The sequence below is a fragment of the Carcharhinus amblyrhynchos genome, chromosome 7 (genome assembly GCF_965287045.1).
Source record: "Carcharhinus amblyrhynchos chromosome 7, sCarAmb.v2.hapA, whole genome shotgun sequence".
Classification (NCBI taxonomy): domain Eukaryota; kingdom Metazoa; phylum Chordata; class Chondrichthyes; order Carcharhiniformes; family Carcharhinidae; genus Carcharhinus; species Carcharhinus amblyrhynchos.
Genome location: NC_137330.1, coordinates 108,918,226 through 108,938,949, shown reverse-complemented (window position 1 = coordinate 108,938,949; position 20,724 = coordinate 108,918,226). Strand labels below are relative to the sequence as shown.

General features: G+C 46.6%; 1 protein-coding gene across 1 annotated transcript; it reads left to right on the top strand.

Moving 5' to 3' along the window:
• The first annotated feature begins 5,809 nt into the window (after nt 1–5,809).
• LOC145345194 (myelin and lymphocyte protein-like) lies at nt 5,810–19,750 on the top strand. The gene is made up of 4 exons (XM_080192932.1): nt 5,810–6,135; nt 11,599–11,766; nt 13,483–13,608; nt 19,517–19,750. The coding sequence occupies exons 1-4, from the start codon at nt 6,028–6,030 to the stop codon at nt 19,589–19,591; spliced, it is 477 nt and encodes a 158-aa protein (XP_080049058.1). The 5' UTR covers nt 5,810–6,027; the 3' UTR covers nt 19,592–19,750.
• The last annotated feature ends 974 nt before the right edge of the window (nt 19,751–20,724 follow it).

Sequence of the window (20,724 nt, the reverse complement as noted above, 5' to 3'; positions counted from 1 at the left end):
GAGAGAAACAGAGCATAACCGTGGGGACTTTACATTTGGCGTCTGGAATCTGATGTCAGTTCCAGGCCCTGACCCTGTGTGAGGGGTCAGGATTGGCTGTTCACGGCTAGAGACCATGTGTGATGGCCAACCAGGTCTGGGATGGAGGCGGCAATTATAAAATGGGTGCCCAATTTAAAGGCATAATGGAAGCTGTGTGGTGTTGCCACGGAAACCCAAAGTTAACGGGAGAAGAAGAAGGTCGTTCAGTCCCTCGTGTCTATGCTGGCCCTCTGAAGGAACAATTCGCTTACTGTCCCTCCCCTGCCCTCTCCCAACATCCCTGCATGCTCCTCCTTCTCAGATAATTAGAAAATATCGAAAGGTTACACAGTGCGGGAGGAGGTGACTCCTCCCAGTGTGTCTGTGTAGCTGAAGAACGAGCCACCCAGCTTAGTCTCACCTTAGATCTGCAGCGCTGCAGTTACAGCACTTGAGATTCATATCTGGATTCCTTTTGAATGAGTTGAGGATTTCTGCCTCTGTTACCCTTTCGGGCAGGGGGCAGGATTTTCTGACTGTGCTCATCCCAAGGCTGGAAGATCCCACCTGAGGTCAAAGACCATTGCATGGTCCTATCCTGCCCGCTATGATTCCTGTGATGGGCAGGACTGGAAAATTCTGCCCAATATGTTCCAGATCCGCACAACCCTCTACAAAAATATCTTTCCTCAGCTCTCCCTTAATCCTTCTGCCAATTTCTTTAATTCAATGCCGCCTAGTCACTGACCTCTCTGCTAAAGTCAATAGGCCCTTCCTAAGCAGGCCCCTCGAAATTTTGACTTTGAAAAGGGAAGAGAACACTAGCAAGATGGGCATCACACATTGGTAGCAAGGGTGGAAGTATTCAAGGCTGTGTCTCTGGGGCAGCACGGTGGCACAACAGTTAGCATTGCTGCCTCACAGCACCAGGAATCCTGGTTCGATTCCAGTCTTGGGTGACTCTCTGTGCGGAGTCTGCATGTTCTGCCTGTCTCTCCGTGAGTTTCCTCCCACAGTCTAAAGATGTGCAGGTTGGGTGGATTGGCCATGCTAAATTGCTCCTTAGTGTCCCAAGATGTGTAGGTTAGGAGCTTTAGTGGGGTAATTATGTGGGGTTACGGGGAATTGGGTCTCGTTGGGAAGCTGTGTCAGAGAGTTGGTGCAGATTCAATGGGCCAATTAGCTTCCTTCTGCACTGTAGGAGTTCTATGATTCAGCGCTGGAGGCATTCTCTTCAGCCGTTCAAAATGAGTGCCAAAGCATATAGCCCTGCTGGTAACTGAATCGTGTCTAGACCAAATGTGTCCTGGTGTTGATGCCACCCTGAATTCAGCTTTGACTCCCCAGCTGGTCCCAGCCATCTCCCTGTTCAGCATGAGTGTCATTCTGTCCGTCCCCTTACCTGAGGAAGGATGTTTTTGCTGCAGAAGGACTTCAGTGAAGGGTTACCTGGGATGGCAGGTCTGACGTATGAGGAGAGACTAAATGGATTAGGATTATATTCGCTGGAGTTTAGAAGAATGAGCTGGAGAGGGGATCTCAAAGAAGTCACGGTGGCACAGTGGTTAGCGCTTTTGCCTCACAGCTCCAGGGACCTGGGTTTGATTCCTAGCTTGGCTCACTGTCTGTGTGGAGTTTGCATGTTCTCCCTGTGTCTGCGTGGGTTTCCTCCAGGTGCTCTGTTTCCTCCCACAGTCCAAAGATGTGCAGGCTAGTTGGATTGGCCATGGTAAATTGACCCTTAGTGTCCAAGGAAGTGTAGATTGGAGGGATTAGTGGGTTAAATATGTGGGTCTATGGGGTTAGGGCCTGGATGGGATGGTTGTTGGTGCAGACTCGATGGGCCGAATGGCCTCCTTCTGCACTAAAGGGATTCTATGATTCTATAAAATTCTAACAGGACTAGACAAGGTAGATGCGGGATCCTGATGGCAGGAGGTGCCCAGACCAGGGGTCACAGTCCAAAGATGCAGGGTGAACTATTTAGGACTGAGATGAGGAGACATTTTTTCACCCAGAGAGTAGTGAGCCTGTTGAATTCTCTGCCACAGAAAGTAGTTGACGCCAAAACATTGTGTGTTTTCAAGGAAGAGTTGGATATGGCTCTTGGGGCTAAAGGGTTCAAAGGATATGGGGGAAAGGTCAGATCAGGCTATTGAGTTGGATGATCAGACATGATCATAATGAATGATGGAGCAGGCTCAAAGGGCCCAATGGCCTACTCTGCTCCTATTTTCTATGTTTCTATGTACATCCTCCTCCTCCTCTGTTGTGCTTATACCTCACCCTTTTCAAGGTTGGATTCCCTCTGGAGAGCCGTGCTATGGTTACCATGATGTGCGAGATCCTTGCAGGAATATACTGTTAGGCACCAGCTGACTGGTCCTGGCGCCGGAACTGCCTCTTCAGAAGCCCGATGGCCTGCTTGGTGAAGGAGGCATTGAGCAGATGGCTTGGATTGTAGCACCTCTGTGCCTCTGTCTCAGGGTGACTTAAAAGGGTGAGACTTCTTCAAGGCTTGTCCGTAAAGTTTGGAGGTGGAGTGAAGAGGCCTAGAAAGCTGTACTGGTGGAGGTTGAAGGTGTTGTGACGGCTCCCAGGATAGGGAGCACACACACACACACACACAGGAAACTCTTGTGGTTCAAAGCAGCTGAATGCTGAGGGAGTGGAACCTCACTGGGCACTAACTCGGCACCTTGTTGGTCACATGGGTGCAATGGATGATGCCCTGTACCTGCTGAGATGGAGGTGGATCTCACTCACCTTTTATTGAGGTGATGTGGGCATCACTGGCTGGGACAGCATTTATTGCCCATCCCTAGTTGCCTTTGAACTGAGTGGCTTTGCTAGGCCATTTCAGAGGGCAGTTAGGAGTCAACCACATTGCTGTGGCTCTGGAGTCAATGCAAATCAGACCAGGTAAAGATGGCAGATTTCCTTCCCTAAAGGACATTGGTGAACTGGATGGGCTTTTCTGACAATGGTTTGACTGTCATCAGTGGATTCTTAATTCCAGATTCTTACTGAATTCAAATTTCATCATCCACCGGGGTGGGATTCGAACTCGGGCCCCAAGGTCTCTCCACTAAAAAGTAAAGTCAACACAGTCCCGGATGACCATAGGCTGCTCTCCCCTTTGAGGGTTAACTGGTGAGGATTTAACCTGATGATACACATACCTCAAGCAAGAGACAAGGTTGAGCTTTCGTAGAAACATAGAAATTAGAAGCAGGAGGAGGCCATTCGGCCCTTCTCTACCATTCATCTTGAACGTGGCTGATCATCAAATTCAATATCCTGACCCTGCCTTACCCCCGCCATATCCCTTGATCCCTTTAGCCTTCAGAGCTATACTTAATATCCTCATGAATAACTTCAACCGATACGGGAGTTGAACCCACGCTGTTGGCATCGCACTGCATCACTGACCAGGGTCTAGCCAACTGAACCGACTGGTCTCTGAATTACTAGTCCAGTGACAATACCACTAGCCCACTGCCTTGTCACCGCTGGGAAGGTCCATTGACCTTATCGTGGAACTGGAGAATCCGAGCCGATATTCCGGAAGTGGGCAAAGTCAAAAATATCTCCAGCAATTTTTTTTTAATATTTCCAGCTGATTAAGCACTTTGCAACCTTCACGGCCCAGCACTGAATTCAACAATTTCAGACCAAAGATGTGTAGGTTAGGCGTATTCGTCGGGGTAAATACGTGAGGTTACGGAGGGGAGTGGACCTGGGTAAGATACTCTGTCGCAGAGTCGGTGCAGATTTGGTGGGTGGGTGGGCCAAATGGCCTTCTTCTGCGTGCTGTGGAGATGCCGGCGTTGGACTGGGGTAAACACAGTAGGAAGTCTCACAACACCAGGCTAAAGTCCAACAGGTTTATTTGGTAGCAAAAGCCACTAGCTTCCGGGCCTCTGACCCTTCGTCAGGTAAATACAATAAGAAGCCTCTCAACACTAGCTTAAAGTCGAATAGGTTTATTTGGTAGCAAGAGCTACCAAATAAATCAAGAACTCTCCACTCAGAACCTGATGAAGGGTCAGAGGCCTGAAAGCTAGTGGCTTTTGCTACCAAATAAACCTGTTGGATTTTAAGCTGGTGTTGTGAGACTTCTTATTTCTTCTGCACTGCAGGGGTTCTATGATCTGACCTTCCCATTTATTCTTTTGCCCCCACCCTCGTCTTTCCCTGCCTCTGTCCTAGCTTAAAACCTGTCAAGCCTCTACCTTTTCCCAGTTCATCCTGAAACGCTAACTTTATTTCTCTCTCCGTGGCCTGACCTGCTGCATACTTGCAGTGGTTTCTGTTTCTACTCCAGGTCATAGAATCATAGAATCCCTACAGTGCAGAAAGAGGCCATTTGGCCCATCAAATCTGAAATTGGATCGGAGTTTAAAAATTGCTGCTTATCTCAGCAGGGGGTCTGATGTAGGGCAGTGAGTGCAGCAGTGCTGAATGAACGGGATTTGGTGCGGATTCCGACTTGGGCTGCAGAGTTTTTACAGAGGGCGGAATGTGGGAGGCTTGCCTGGAGTGCGTTGGGAATAGCCGGATCTATAGAGACAATTGCGGGGATTCTAACACTCTGCCTGCCACGGGAATTGGAGTGAGGAGGGGGTCAGGCAACGGAAAGCTCCATTGATCTCGGGCGGGATTGTCTAGTATCAAGTCAAGTGAGGCCATAAAATCCCACCCAATAATGAGAGTTTCAGCAGCGGATTAGCTGGGGTAGGAATGGAGCCATTTAATGGACATGGAAAGCAATGGTCTTCCTGATAGAATGAATATGTGATTGGAAGCTCAACTCGGATCAGTTAGAATTTCCAACCATCCAATAGGCCAGGAGCTCTCTAAGGCAGAAGGAGGCCATTTGGCCCATTGAGCCTGAACTGACTACAATCCCACTCAGGCCCTATTCCCGTATCCCCGCACATTTGTACCCCACATCCCGGTTTTTTCCTGTTCTATGATTAAAATCTGATTGGGGAAGCAGATGAGGGAGGTGAGGAGTGCCTGTGCAGCTGGCTCCTATCCATGGGTTATTATTTGTTGCTCTACATTAATCCACAATGAAATCCTTTGAGAGGCTTTTTTTTCTCTCATCACAATCTGTTCCCTCCCACAAGCTGCAAAATCCCACATCTCGCTGAGCAAGTTTATCATCTGAAGCCCAGGACCTGGCTGACTGTGAGAAAGGACCTGATGCTCCTTTAACTGTGTGAGTTCTAAATCCCTGGAACAGTGCGCCTCACTTGCGTCCTGGCACTTGACGAAGTAGGTGCAAATTCAAATCAGGCTGTAGGACACAGACATAAAATGTTTCAACTGGATTTTATGAAAGAGGCAATTAAATAATGCGACCGCTTTCCCTGAAGCAAATATAACTATATATTTGTGATTAAGTATAGAATTAAGCTTAATTATGGGTGGCACGGTGGCACAGTGGTTAGCGCTGCTGTCCACAGCGCCAGGGACCCGGGTTCAATTCTGGCCTCAGGTCACTATCTGTGTGGAGTCTACACATTCTCCCCGTGTCTCTGTGGGTTTCCTCCGGGTGCTCCGACTTCCACAGTCTGAAATATGTGCTGGTTAGGTGCCTCGGCCATGCTAAATTCTCCCTCAGTGTACCCGAACAGGCCCCGGAGTTCGGCGACTAGGGGATTTTCACTGTAACTTCATTGCAGTGTTAATGTAAGCCTTTCTGTGACACAAATAAGTAAACCTTAAGCGTCAAACTTTAATTCTAAGTGAATTGTCCTCGATTTCTTTGCAGTTTGGTTACTTCGAGAATAAGCAATTGAATCAGTGCAAGAGTGTGGCACCTAGGAGTGTCAAGAATGACAGCCAGAACCAGTTTGTCCAGTGAAACCATGGGAAGAGGTGTGTCCAGAGCAGCGCTGCTGTATCAGTGCAATGATCACTGCTTGTTGCGAGCGATTTAACAGCGCTGAGATTTGACAGAAGTTCCCTCTGGGAGGGGGAGACCAAAAAAAAGCCATGGCGTCACCGGAGCCTACCAACACCGACCCTCCATCTGACTGCATAATACCGGCGGGGACCAGATTACTGACCAGCATCCCAGATTTCCTCATGCTACCTGAGCTTGTGAGTACAACAACAAAAAAATGATTTGTTTGAAAGAATGGCTGCACAGCTTGTTGCTTCGCCTTGCCAACGTGGGATTGATTGCTTTGTGTACGATGGTTCGTTTCACAAACACACACCGATGCAAAGTTTGCCTTTTCTTTCAACCTGGAAAAATACACTGCCCCAACATCAGCAATATAAAGCAAAATTTCATATAATGAGCTATGTAAGAAGTTATTCGGGAAGATACTCAAAGTGCCAGGGACCCGGGTTCAATTCTGGCCGCGGGTCATTGTCACTGTGTGGAGTCTGCACGTTCTCCCCGTGTCTGCGTGGGTTTCCTCCGGATGCTCCGGTTTCCTCCCACAGTACAGAGATCTGCAGATTAGGATGGTTGGTCATGCTTAATTGCCCCTTAGTCTCAGGTGCGTTGGTGGGGTAAATATGTGGGGTTGCGGGAATAGGACCTGGGTGGGATTGTGGCAGACTCAGTGGGCCGAGTGATCTCCTTCTGCACTGTAGGGATTCTATACTCAATATCCTGGTAAAAGAGGTAGATCTTAAGGAGTGTCTTCATAGAGGAAAGAGAGGGGGATGTTTAGGGAGGGGATTCTCAAACTGGGGTTCTGAAGGCAAGGCAGACAATAGCAGAGCAATTAAAATTGGGATGATCACGTGTCAGAGGTAGCAAATCACAATTGTCCTCGAAGGTTTGAGGGCTGGAAAAAATTGCAGAGATAGGGAAGGGCCAGGCCATGAAGAAATTTGAAATTGCATGAGAGTTTAAAAAAAATCGCTGCTTATCTCAGCAGGGGGTCCGATGTAGGGCAGCAGTGCTGGATGAACGCGATTTGGTGTGGGTTCCAACATGGGCTGCAGAGTTTTTACAGAGGGCGGAATGTGGGAGGCTGGCCAGGAGCTCTCTAAGGCACGACTTCCTCCCGTGATGGGAACGCGAATCTCACCTTTAGCCAAATTAACCCCACTGAATGTCAAATGGCTGTGACTCAGACAATATTCATAGAATCCCTACAGTGCAGAAGAGACCATTCAGCCCATCAAGTCTGCACCGACTCTCTGACAGAGTATCTTACCCAGGCCCTCTCCCCTGCCCTAGCTGTGTAACTCCACCCATTTCCCATGGCTAATGTATCTAACCTAAAGGGCAACTTAGCATGGCCAGTTCCCCCTAACCGGTACATCTTTGGAGTGTGGGAGGAAACCGGAGCACCTGGAGGAATTCCATGCAGACAAGGCGAGAATGTGCAGACTCTACACAGTGACCCAAGCCGGGATTTGAACCTGGGTCCCTGGAGCTGTGAGGCCGCAGTGTAAACCACTGTGTCGCCCGCGGCTGTGTACCACCCTGCTGCCATTTATTGGCAGGGAGATCTTCCCCACCCACTCCTTGAGTGATGGGAAGTCCCACCATCAGAGAAATCCCACTATAAGTTTAAGAAAAGTCTCAATTTCATTTGAATAGGAGGAAAAAAGCTCTCCATTTAAATCAACTTTCTTCGTGTAAGTCACTTTGTAAATCGAAAACAAGAAGCTAGGAATACTTTATTGAATTTAGAGAGCTTACCGGCGCTGACTAATTCACTCCAATCAAACTTAAGTTTGAAGTTTATTTATTAGTGTCACAAGTAAGGCTTCCATTAACACTGCAATGAAGTTACTGTGAAAATCCCCCAGTCGCCACACTCCGGCGCCTGTTCGGGTACACTGAGGGAGAATTTAGCATGGCCAATGCATCTAACCAGCATGTCTTTTGGACTGTGGGAGGAAACCGGAGCACCCGGAGGAAACCCACACAGACATGGGGAGAACGTGCAGACTCCAAACAGACAGTGACCCAAGCCGGGAATTGAACCCGGGTCCCTGGCACTGTGAGGCAGCAGTGCTAACCACTGTGCCACCGTGCTACCGTACAAGCACCAATCACTGTCATTGGATTGAGACGACTATATGGAGATGTCCAAATCATTGCTTTCTTCAGTCACAAGGAATGAGAAAGTTAATAAAATGTCAGACTTGTATTTATATCATAGAATCATAGAATCCCTACAGAGCAGAAGGAGGCCATTCAGCCCATCGAGTCTGCATTGACCACAGTCCCAACCACCCATATTTCTGTAACCGCACATATTTACTCTACTAATCCCACAAAACTAGGAGCAATTTAGCATGGTCAATCAACCTAACCAGCTCATCTTTGGACTGTGGGAGGACACCGGAGCACCCGGAGGAAACTCACCCAGATACAGGGAGAATATGAAAACTCTGCACCAACAGTGACCCGAGGATGGAATTAACCCACGATCCCTGGCAGAGGACACTGAAAGTCTGCAAAGGGATATAGATAGTCTAAGTGAATGGGCAAGGGTCTGGCAGATGGAGTACAATGTTGGTAAATGTGAGGTTATCCATTTTGGTAGGAATAACAGCAAAATGGACTATTATTTAAATGGTAAAAAATTGCAGCATGCTGCTGTGCAGAGGGATCTGGGTGTCCTTGTGCAGGAATCTCAAGGAGTTGATTTGCAGGGACAGCAGGTAATTAAGAAGGTAAGTGGAATTTTGTCCTTCATTGCTAGAGGGATGGAGTTTAAAAACAGCGAGGTTATGTTGCAGCTGTATAAGGTGCTGGTGAGGCCTCACCTGGAGTACTGTGTACAGTTTTAGTCTCCTTACTTGAGAAAGGATATACTGGCACTGGAGGGGGTGCAGAGGAGATTCACTAGGTTGATTCTGGAGAGGGTTGGCTTATGAGGAGAGACTGAGTAGGCTGGGGCTATACTCATTGGAATTCAGAAGAATAAGGGGGCATTTGATCAAAATATATAAAATTATGAAGAAAACAGATAAGATAGAGCAGGGAGGTTGTTCCTATTGGCGGGTGAAACTAGAACTTGGGGACAAGTGGGCTGGGAGAATCACCCCCACGAATTGGGAACTGGAGTAGGCCATTCGGCCCCACCATCGCTATTCAATAAGATCACGGCTGATCTTATACTAAACTCAACCCCACATTCCTGCTTAACCTTATAATCTCTTCTAGAATCTATCTAGCTCTGCCTTAAAAATATTCAAAGACTCTGCTTCCACTGCCTTTTGAGGAGGAGAACTCGAAAGACTGATAGCCCTCTGAGAGAAAAATATTCTCCTCATCTTTGTCTTAAATGAGTGACCCCTTATTTTTAAACAGTGACCTAGGTTCTCACACAAGAGGGAACTCCAAAAGACAAGAAAATTACAGCACAGGAACAGGCCCTTCGGCCCTCCAAGCCTGCACCGACCATGCTGCCCGACTTAACTAAAACCCCCCTACCCTTCGGGGGACCATATCCCTCTATTACCATCCTGTTCATGTATTTGTCCAGACCCCTCTTAAAACTCATTACCGTATCCGCTTCCACTACTTCCCCCGGCAGTGAGCTCCAGGCACCCACCACCCTCTGTGTAAAAACCTTGCCTTGTACATCTCCATTAAACCTTGCCCCTCGCACTTTTGCCCCCTAGTAATTGACTCTTCCACCCTGGGAAAAATCTTCTGACTATCCACTCTGTCCATACCCCTCATAATCTAGTAGACTTCAATCGGGCTGTCCCTCAACCTCCGTCATTCTTCTCCACATCCCACCCTGTCAAGACCCCTCAGGATCTTGAAAGTTTCAATTACGTCACCTCTTACTCTTCTAAAATCCAGTGGGTAATCTCTAACCTTTCCCCATGGGACAATCCTTCATTCCAGGTATCACCCTAGTAAACCTACTCTGAAATGCTTCTAACACATTCATATCTCTCCTTAAGTAAAGAGACGTGGGCTGGAATTTTCCCATCCCGTCTGCCACGGGAATCATAGTGGGCAGGTCACGAACCATATAATGAGGGATTTTCTGGCTTTTAGGGTGAGCACGGCCTTACAAAGGAAATCCCGCCTTACAAATCTGTTGGAATTCTTTGAGAAAATGACTAGTAGAGTTGATGAGGGGGAGCCAGTGGATGCGGTTTATTTGGCTTTTTAGAAGGCTTTCGATAAAAGCGCCACTAGTGTGTAAAAATAAAGCAGATGGGATTGGGTGCATTGAGGTGTATAGAAAACTGGCTGGCAGACAGGAAACAAAGAGTAGCAAGAAGTGGGTCTTTTTTCCAAGCGGCAGGCAGTGAGTCGTGGAGTATCACAGGGATCTGTGCTGGGACCACAACTATTCACAATATATGTTGACTTTAATGAGGAAACTAAATATAATATCTCCACATCTAGGGATGACACAAAGCTGGGTGGGAGGGTAAGCTGTGAGAAGGATGCAGAGATATTTCAGTCTGATTTGGATGAGTTCAGTTAGTGCGCAAATACATGGCAGGTGCTGTATAATGTGGATAAATATGAGGTTATCTCCTTTGGTAGTAAAAGCATGAAGACAGATTCTTATCTGAATGGCTATAAATTGGGAGAGGAGAATGTGCAACGAGACCTGGGTGTCCTTGTACACCAGTCGCTGAAGGTAAGCATGCAGATGCAGCAGGAGGGTTAAGAAGGCAAATGGTATGTTGACCTTCACAGCGGGAGGATTCGAGTATTGGGATAGGAATATTTTGCAGCAATTGTATAGAGCATTGGTGAGGCCACATCTGGAGTATTGTGTGCAGTTTTGGTGTCCTTATCTGAGGAAGGTTGCCCTTGCTATGGCAGATGAAAGGCAGCACGGTGACACCGTGGTTAGCACTGCTGCCTCACAGTGCCAGGGACCTGGGTTCGATTCCCAGCCGTCTGTGCAGAGTTTGCATGTTCTCTCTGTGTCTGAGTGGGTTTCCTCTGCGTGCTCCAGTTTCCTCCCACAGTCTGAAAGACGTGCTGGGGTTAGGGTGCATTGACCTGAACAGGTGCCGGAGTGTGGTGACTAGGGGAATTTCACAGTACCTTCATTGCAGTGTTAATGTAAGCCTTACTTGTGACTAATAAATAAACTTTCCAAAGATGTGTGGGTTAGGTTGATTGGCTATGCTAAATTGCTCCTGAGTGTCAGGGAGATCAGCAGGGTAACTGGGAATAGGACCTGGATGAGACTGTTGTCGATGCAGGGTCAGTGGGCCGAATGGCCTTCTGCATTGTAGGGATTCAATGATTCTAAGCTGAACTCATACTTTTGCAGGTTACAGGCCACCCTATCCAGCAAGTGGGATCCTTGTCAACAATCCTGTTTGCATCCAAGTCATATGTCCTTCGAGGCAGTGACAGAACTATTACCAAGGCGGAGGGGTTGTTCCTTATTCATCAGCGAATTTTCATTGTTTTTTTTAGGATGGGAATACAGGGGTATGGTCCCCGGAAGGGTAGGGGGTTTTAGTTCAGTTGGGCAGCATGTCGATGCAGGCTTGGAGGGCCGAAGGGCCTGTTCCTGTGCTGTAATTTTTTTTGTTCTTCGAAATGGTTAAGTTTGACAAGTACAAACTAAAATGCTGCTGTTTTTCCAACAGATTTGTGGTGCTTTGGTCTGGATCCTGGTGGCTTCCATTGATGTCTTTGATAAAGTTAGCCAAGGCTGGGTGATTTTCGTTTCCCTTCTCCTCTTTATCCTAACTCTGCTGTTGCTGATATGCTACTTCAGTGGATGGCCCCGCAACTCAACGGCCTGGTGTTTCTTGGTGAGCGTTTGATTTTTATCGCAACTTATACGGGGCAGAGTTACTTCATAAAATCGTCTTTGGGATGTGAGCATCTTTGGCAGGTCCGACCATTTATTGCCTGTCCTTAATTGCCCTTTCTGAGTGGCTTGCAAAGGCTGGAGTCACATATAGGCCAGACCAGATAAGCTCAGCAGATTTCCCTCCCTGAAGGATCTAAGTGTACCAGATGGGTTTTTACGATAATTAAGTGGCTCCATGAACATCATCGCCAAGGCTAGTATTTTATTCCGTATTTATTAATCCATTAAATTTTACTTCTCCCCTCGATACTGATAGGGTTTGAACTCTTGTCTCTGCAGGTGTTAGTCTGGTTCTACCATCCATTGTACCTGGGTCCCTGGAGCTGTGAGGCAGGGTAGAGGGTTGAAGGATTGTATCTGAATTCCTCATGCAAGGGATTGCGTTTATTGGAGGTGATGAAGATCTTGCCTGAAGCACTTAATTGGATGGTGGTGGTCCAATCCAGTGATCAAAAACACCAGGGGTGAACTGCCAGCCACTCAGAGGCCACTAGCTCACTCTATTGAATTGTAGCACCATTGGGAAGGCAGTGGCTGCTGCTGGAATTACACCCCAGCCGAAGCCAAGGAATGTCACTGCCTTCCAGTCACAGATGAGTTGGGATGATGAGGGATTGTGGGTTGGATGTCACGGGGGGGAGGGATACTGGTAACAAAGGCAGAGGCCCTTGCCACCCTCAGTTCTTTTTCTGAGGTGTGTTTAATATGAAGAAGGACGGGTTCACCAGGTGAGTGAGGGCCACTATGTGGTACTCAGCAGGAAGTATCCTTGCCCGCATTTGATCTGACTTCCTGTAGACTGAAGTCAGTGTCAAGTACAACAAGGGACACTTCCTCTTGACTGTACAGCCACTCTGATGGAGGAGTTCTATTGAATACTACTTTGTGAGTATGCCTGGGCTGCTGCTTGACTAGTTTATGGGACAGTTCTCCCAATTTTGGCACAAGTTCCCAGACATTAGGAGCAGGAGTAGACAATTTGAGCCTGCTCCGCCATTCAATGGCCGATCTTATCTCAGCCTCAACTCCTTTCCTGTCCGTTCTCTATAACCCTTCAGCCATTGAGTCATAGAGGTTTACAGCATGAAGACAGGCCCTTCGGCCCAATTTGACCATGTCAGCCTTCTTTTTTAAACCCCAGAGCTAGTCCCAATTGTTCGCATTTGGCCCATATTGCTCTATACCTCTGTAAAGCATTATGGGCCAAATGGAACTATCTAGATGCTTTTCAAAAGACAAAATTGTACCCGCCTCTACTCCTACCTCTGGCAGCTTATTCCAGATACTCACCACCCTCTGTGTGAAAAAATTGCTCCTCTGGACCCTTTTGTATCTCTCCCCTCTCACCTTAAACCTATGCCCTGTAGTTTTAGAATCCCCTACCTTTGGGAAAAGATATTGACCATCTAAGCTGATCTTTGCCCCTCATTATTTGATAGACCTCCATAAGATCATCCCTCAACTTCCTACGCTCCAGAGAAAAAAGTCCCAGCCTCATTGAAAATTGTATTTATTTATTAGTGTCACAATTAGGCTTGTATCAAGGCTGTCCAAAGTGATCGCCACTGGTCTCAGATGCTGAGTAGAGGTTACATTTAGATTACAAGGAGCTTTATTTGTAGGTTTCACCTTTCCTCGTGTATTTTACTAACAGGATGCGTGCTATCATGGCACAGCAGCACTCCTTTACTTCAGTGCCGCCGTCCTACAGGCTAATTCCACGGTACGCCTGCAAAATACCAGTTTTGCAAAGCAATATCAGACTGACATTGCTGCTACGGTAAGTGTTAACCTGTTTGCTCAAATCTGCAATCCTAACGGTTCCTTTCCTTCTTCTCAGATCTCAGGTATGCAGACAAAAATGTGGGCCTGTAGCTTCCGAGAGACGGCCAGATATTTCCTGTGTTTTGTTCCTTAAATCTTGGGTTACCCCTGTCAGCTTCCAGGAGTTGCAAAGCAACCACCAATCTGCAGAAATTGTCCCCAACAATTTGGCTGTAGCTATTCTCTGAGTGTTTTTGATTGAATCATAGAATTGGCACGGTGCAGACGGAGACTGCACCAACAACAATGCCACCCAAGGCCTATCTTGGTAACTCCGCATTTTTACTCTGTTTATCTCCCTGACACTAAGGGGTGATGGCCAATCAACCTAACTCGCATACCTTTGGAGTGTGGGAGGAAACTGGAACACCCGGAGGAAACCCGCGCAGACACTGGGAGAACACAGTCAGTGACCCAAGGCTGGAATCGAACCCAGGTCCCTGGCGCTGTGAGGCAGCAGTGCTAACCACTGTGCCACCCTGAGCTCTACCCCACAGGGACATGTTACGTTAAACACAGGTTCAGCTTAAACATCACAGCCCTGATCCAGAACTCTCTGCATTCGTACAAGCAACATTATATCACATAAAATCAAATGGTTTTTGACTAAAAAAAGCCCTGTTTTTTAAAAAATAATTCATCTGTGGGATGTTGGTGTCACTGGCCAGGCCAGCATTTATTTCCCATCCCTAATTGCCCTTGAGGAGGTGGTGATGAACAGCCTTCTTTTTTTAAAAAAGATGTTTTAATTTAAAGTTTTCATTTCACGCAACAAATTCCCACAAGCCAGTAAAGTGCAGAGTAATCATTATTCCACACAAACATACAGAAAAGAACATTCAAGCAAATGATTCAAATTATCAATCATTGCAATTGGTGTAGTTGGCATTTCCTCTCATACGGATAATGAAAAGATACCAGAAAGGATAGAGGAATCTCAGCATAACGTGGCCCCATGCTTCTCGATTTGAATTGATTTATTATTGTCATATGTATTGGGATACAGTGAAAAGTATCGTTTCTTGTGTGCTATACAGCCAAAGCATACCTTTCATTGAGTCCCAAGTGGAGAAGGAATGGAGAGAGTGCAGAATGTAGTGTTACACTCATAGCCAGGGTGTAGAGAAAGATCAGCTTAATGCAAGTTAGAACATAGAACATAGAACACTACAGCGCAGAACAGGCCCTTCAGCCCACGATGTTGCGCCTACCAGTTAAAAAACAATGACCCACTAACCTAAACCAATCCCTTTTCGTCCATAAACCTATCCACGGATCTCTTAAACGCCCCCAAACTAGGCGCATTTACAACTGCAGCAGGCAGGGCATTCCAATCCCTCACCACCCTCTGGGTAAAGAACCTACCCCTGACATCCATCCTATAACTACCCCCCCTTAATTTAAAGCCATGCCCCCTCGTGCTAGCGAGGTCCATGCGAAAGTCAGAGAGTAGCAGGGAAGAAGCTGTTCTTGAATCGGTTGGTACGTGACCTCAGACTTTTGTATCATTTTCCTGATGGAAGAAGGTGGAAGAGAGAATGTCCAAGGTGCATGGGATCCTTTTCAGAGACAGCAGGAAGTGCAGACGGAGATAATGGATGGGAGACTAGTTTATGTCATGGACTGGGCTTCGTTTACAATTCTTTCTAATTTCTTGCGGTCTTGGTTGGAGCAGGAGCCGTGATACATCCAGAAAAGATGCTTTTTGTGGTGCAAGGATGGTCAGACTGCAAGTCTCCATTTGGAGGAGGCGACCTTCTCCAACCAACCCAATCCCCAACCGAAGAGAGACCCTAGTACTGAAGCATCCAGACTCACACTCAGGTCCCACAGCCAATAGGACACTATATGAGCAAAGTAATTGAGTTAGATTGCCCCTGCCTGCACAACCAAATCAAAACAACGTATCAATCTAAAAAGGTTAGCTATCCAAGGATTAGTCAACTGGCAAGCACTGGAACCCAACTTCCACAATCCAACAACAGCAAAACATCAACAACAAAAACAACGTAGGGGGCGATCTTACCAAAAAAATTCACAGGGCCAAAAGAATGTGAAAACGGGAGAGTTTCAGATCCGTTCTTTTCAACAATGCCACAAATGGAATCTTTCGCCACGTAATGCAGCAAATGATACAGGATCTGACTCCCACCAGTAGAGGGAATGGACAGAGTCTGTTCCTGCCGGAAAGCGAGCTGCTCACACAAGGGGGCGCTGTCATGCATGTGCAGATCTCTCCGTTCTGTGCGACAGGACCTTGATTGGTGAGGCCATCAAGACAAGTGAACCCGGACGATTCTGTACTGAGCTCACTAATCACATGCAAAATCCAACTTAAGTATTTAAATTAGCGTCATACTCTTGTGCAATCTTATTGGCTTACCTCACCCACTGACTGATAAGATCACCACCCCCCCCCACCACATCCCCTTCCACCACCACCACCCCCACACCCCCTCCGCCCCCCCATCTTTTCCAGGATATATGATCTGTTTGAACTTTCTCAGGATTCCAAAATCCCACAATGACAAAATTATAAAAGAAAAACGTGGCCTCAGTAGATCTAATGGGGGATTTTCCTCACCCACAACGAAGACTTATAAGGCCATACTAGCCATCACCTTACTAAACCACCTACCCAACACCCAGGGCAATGTTTAAAGTTTATTGATCAGTGTCACAAGTCAGCTTACGTTAACATTGCAATGAAGTTACTGTGAAAATCCCCTAGTCGCCATATTCCAGCGCCTGTTTGGGTACACTGAGGGAGAATTCAGCATGGCCAATGCACCTAACCAGCACATCTTTGGGACTGTGGGAGGAAACTGGAGCACTCAGAGGAAACCCACGCAGATGCGGGGAGAACGTGCAAACTCTGCACAGACAAAAGAATATTCTCCTTTGGGTAAAACTGGGATCCCAGCTGTGGGTCAGGCTGATTAAAAGTCCTTGTGATACTTTTCACAGAACAGTGTTTTTATCCATTTATTCAATTAAAAAAAAATCTGAACCTAAAAAAAACATAAATTGTTTAAAAAGTACATTGAATGGAACTGAACAGTTTTGCAAGCTTGTTTTGAAGTTTAAGAGTGTGAGAAACACAGCTCACAGTTAAACAATTTAGTCAAGTCAAGTTCTGAAGGAGCAAGATTTTATTTGACGTTCTTGCAAGACCGGGTGTCTAGCGAAATAGGCACACCTCACATAGATTTACAGCACATTTTATACCTTTTTTACAAGCATTGTGATGGCTTTGCAATGTGATGTTCTCTCCTAATTTGTGGTCCCTGTCCCATCTATGTGTTGACATTCTCCTATTGGCTCGAGGTGCCCTAAGTTCCTATCCCATCTAACAATGTCTCCTGTTATCACAAGAGTGCATTAGCAAACTCATCCATCTTATCTAATACTGTTACATGTCCAGTTCAGATTGGCAGTAATCAATCCTTTGCCAACTTAATCACTGCTGTCCCGACTATCTCAGTGACCCCTTCCCCCTTTTATGCTTAGTTGTATAAACAACACATCTTGCAGACCATTTGCTTTTTATAACATGGGCCTCTTACATTCCTGCAGGATGTGGTGGATGCTTCACTGCACATCACATCTCTGATGTTATCTCTACATTACAGGCAGTCTTTTTATTATCCCTAATTATTGCTGTGTTAGCAGCATCGAACCCTATGTCCTATGTTTGTGACTAAACTCACAGTTGTTTCCATAAAGTGGGTTATCAATGTGCCTAACTATATCCAATCTATTTAACTTCAAACTATTTCTCTATGCTCTACAAATATATGTGTTAACAACATCTTTACCTATTGCTCACAAGAGCATTTTAAGAGCAGTGATCCAGCGGTGCTAAGGTTCTAATGGAGATCTCCCTGCTGCCTGACCTGCACATTTTCAGCATTTTCCCATTTTGTTTCCCCACTGCCTTTTGTGGTGTAATCCAGATCAGGCTTGGGGAGGAGGGCTAGGCCTCAGGAGGTCAACAGTACGGGTATACTCACTGCTTCTCACTCACTCCACTGGGTAGCTACTCATTAACTTGTAGGACAATCACATGCCGACATTTAACAGCTAAATGCACCATTGGAGATACAGCTGGTGGAGCATTAGGCTTTTAACATTTCTGTACACACATCATTAAAGCAACTGCAACTTAAAAATTAATCTGTTGTAAAAAATAAAGCGCCGCACCTGATTAAACCCCTCCGAAATGGCCTCAGAGTGCTTCAGATTGATGTGTGAGATACCTGGAGCAGCACCTTCCTCTGAGAGGAAGGCTGGAATAGAAGGACATGTAGGCAAAGGATAAGGAGTGAGACTTTTAAAATTAATCTATAGGATGTGGGCATCGCTGTCTAGGCCAGCATTTATTGCCCATTCCTCGTTGCTCTTCAGAAGGTGGTGATGAGCCGCCTTCTTGAATCGTTGCAATTCCTGAGGTGTAGGTACATCCACAGTGCTGTTAGGGAGGGCATTCCAAGATTTTGACTCAGTGAAGGAAGGGTGACATATTTTCAAGTCAGGATGGTGAATGGCTTGGAGGGAATCTTGCAGGTGGTGGTGTCCACAGGTATCTGCTGCCCTTGTCCTTCTTGATGGACGTGGTCGTGGATTTGGAAGGTGCTGTCTAAGGAAGCTTGTTGAGTTCCTGCAGTGCATTTTGTAGATGGTACGCACTACTTCTATTGTACATCGGTAGTGGAGGGATTGAATGTTTGCGAAAGGGATGCCAATCAAGTGGGCTGCTTTGTTCAGAATGGTGTCAACCTTCTTGAGTGTTGTTGGAGCTGCACCCATCCAGGCACAATGGTTAGCACTGCTGCCTTACAGCACCAGGGACCTGGGTTCGCTTCTTGGCTTGGGTCACTGTCTCTGTGGAGTTTGCATGTTCTCCCTGTGTCTGCATGAATTTCCTCTGGTTTCCTCCCACAGTTGGAAAGACCTGCTGGTTAGATGCATTGACCTGAACAGGTGCAAGTGTGTGGCAACTAGGGGAATTTCACAGTAACTTAATTGCATCGTTAATGTAAGCCTTACTAATGACTAATAAATAATTTTTTAAAAAAACTTGCACTCTTGACTTGTGCCTTGTAGATGATGGACATGGTCTGGGGAATCAGGAGGTGAGTTACTGTCTGCATGATTTCTGGCCTCTGACCTGCTCTGGTAGCCACAGTATTTACATGGTTAATCCAGTTCAATTTCTGGTCAATAGTAACCCCAGGATGTTGATTAGGGTAGACAGATCCATGTGAAGAGCTGGTACCAGCACAGATGAGCTGGCTGCCCTTGTCACCATCTCCATGAATCTATTAAATCCTGAGGGATTTACGATTTGCAGTCTGGAATTCCCATCTTTATTCTCACATGAGGTGTACATAGGAAATAATTTCAATTCAAACCAGCATGCTAAACCATTGTTGCTTTGCACTGACTGACACTTGCGTGACTTAGAAACCCTACAGTACAGAGAGAGGTCATTCGGCCCATCAAGTCTGCACCAACCACAATCCCACCCAGGCCCAACCCCCATATCCCTACATATTTACCCACTAATCCCTCTAACCTACGCATCTTAGGACATTAAGGGCAATTTTAGCATGGCCAATCAATCTAACCCGCACATCTTTGGACTGTGGGAGGAAACCGGAGCACCCGGAGGAAACCCATGCAGACACGAGGAGAATGTGCAAACTCCACACAGACAGTGACCTAAGCTGGGAATCAAACCCAGGTCCCTGGAGCTGTAAAGCTGCAGTGCTAACCACTGTGCTACTGTACCGCCCATTTAGTAAATGATTATTCAGATTGAAAATATACACTGACACCTATTTCCTTTCAATTATTTGCAGGTATTTGCATTTGCATGCACCGTGCTCTATATCGTCCATGCAATATTCTCCTTCAAAAGGTGGAAAACAGTATAACTGTCTTTGAGGAGCACAGAAAATGTTGGATTTTGTGGAAGACATCTGTCGGAATTACATCTCTCAGAAAGCTGATCTGTCTCCTCGTAACTTGCAACACAGTCTTGTAATTCTTACTTTGCGTTTGGGGTGGTAATTCTGTTCGTAACCTCGTTTCAATTTTCCTTGTATTTTTATTATTTCTCCCCCCCCCCCGCCAGCTCATCTCCTCCTCTTCCTTGGCAATTCCATATTGTGACATATTATTCAATTCCAGAGGGATTTGGGGCAGTTACAGAGGAGAAATATTATTGTGATCCAAGCTCCAGCTCAGCTCAGCTCAGGTCAACAGAAGAACATGAACAATTAAAAATATACACTCGCTAAACCTTCCAAGACCTAAGCAATCGACTCCCTTGTACCGCGTGTTGGAGTGGGATATCGAAACCTGGTAGTCCATATAGCCCTCCCAGAAAATTTAAGTGCAGGCAGGCTATGGGTGGGTACAGTTACTGTAGCTATGCTCCCCTTAATCCCACCCCTCCACCCCCCCTGCCTCCCACCTCCCCATATTGGAAAAACACAAAGCAAGCAAGCTCCAATATTCAGAATCCTACTGTCAAACCCTGACAGGTTGTACACTGCCCAAAGCTTGCTTTCAAACAACAAGGAATCAATCCGTCCTCTTTGTCTGTTCCAATCTTTGACTATGTCGGAAGACCGAAAGGAAAGCACTGCAGATGCTGGAAATCTGAAATAAAAGTGGAAAATGTTGGAAGAGCTCAGTGGGTCCGGAAGAAACCTGATCAAAAATTACGAATTGTCCTGTACAAACGGTCACAAACTGTTCCGATCAAAGGTCGCAAACGCAGTTTCCCTCTCCACAGATGCTGCCTGACCTGCTGAGTATCTCTTGCGTGTAGGGCAGCATGGTGGCACAGTGGTTAGCACTGCTGTCTCACAGTGCCAGGGACCCAGGTTCGATTCCCGTCTTGGGTGACTGTCTGTACAGTGCCTGCACATCCTCCCCATGTCTGCGTTGGTTTCCTCCCACAGTCCAAGGATATGTGGTTTAGGGTGATTGGCCATGCTAAATTGATCCTGAGTGTCAGGGGGATTAGCAGAGTAAATATGTGGGGTTATGGGAATAGGGC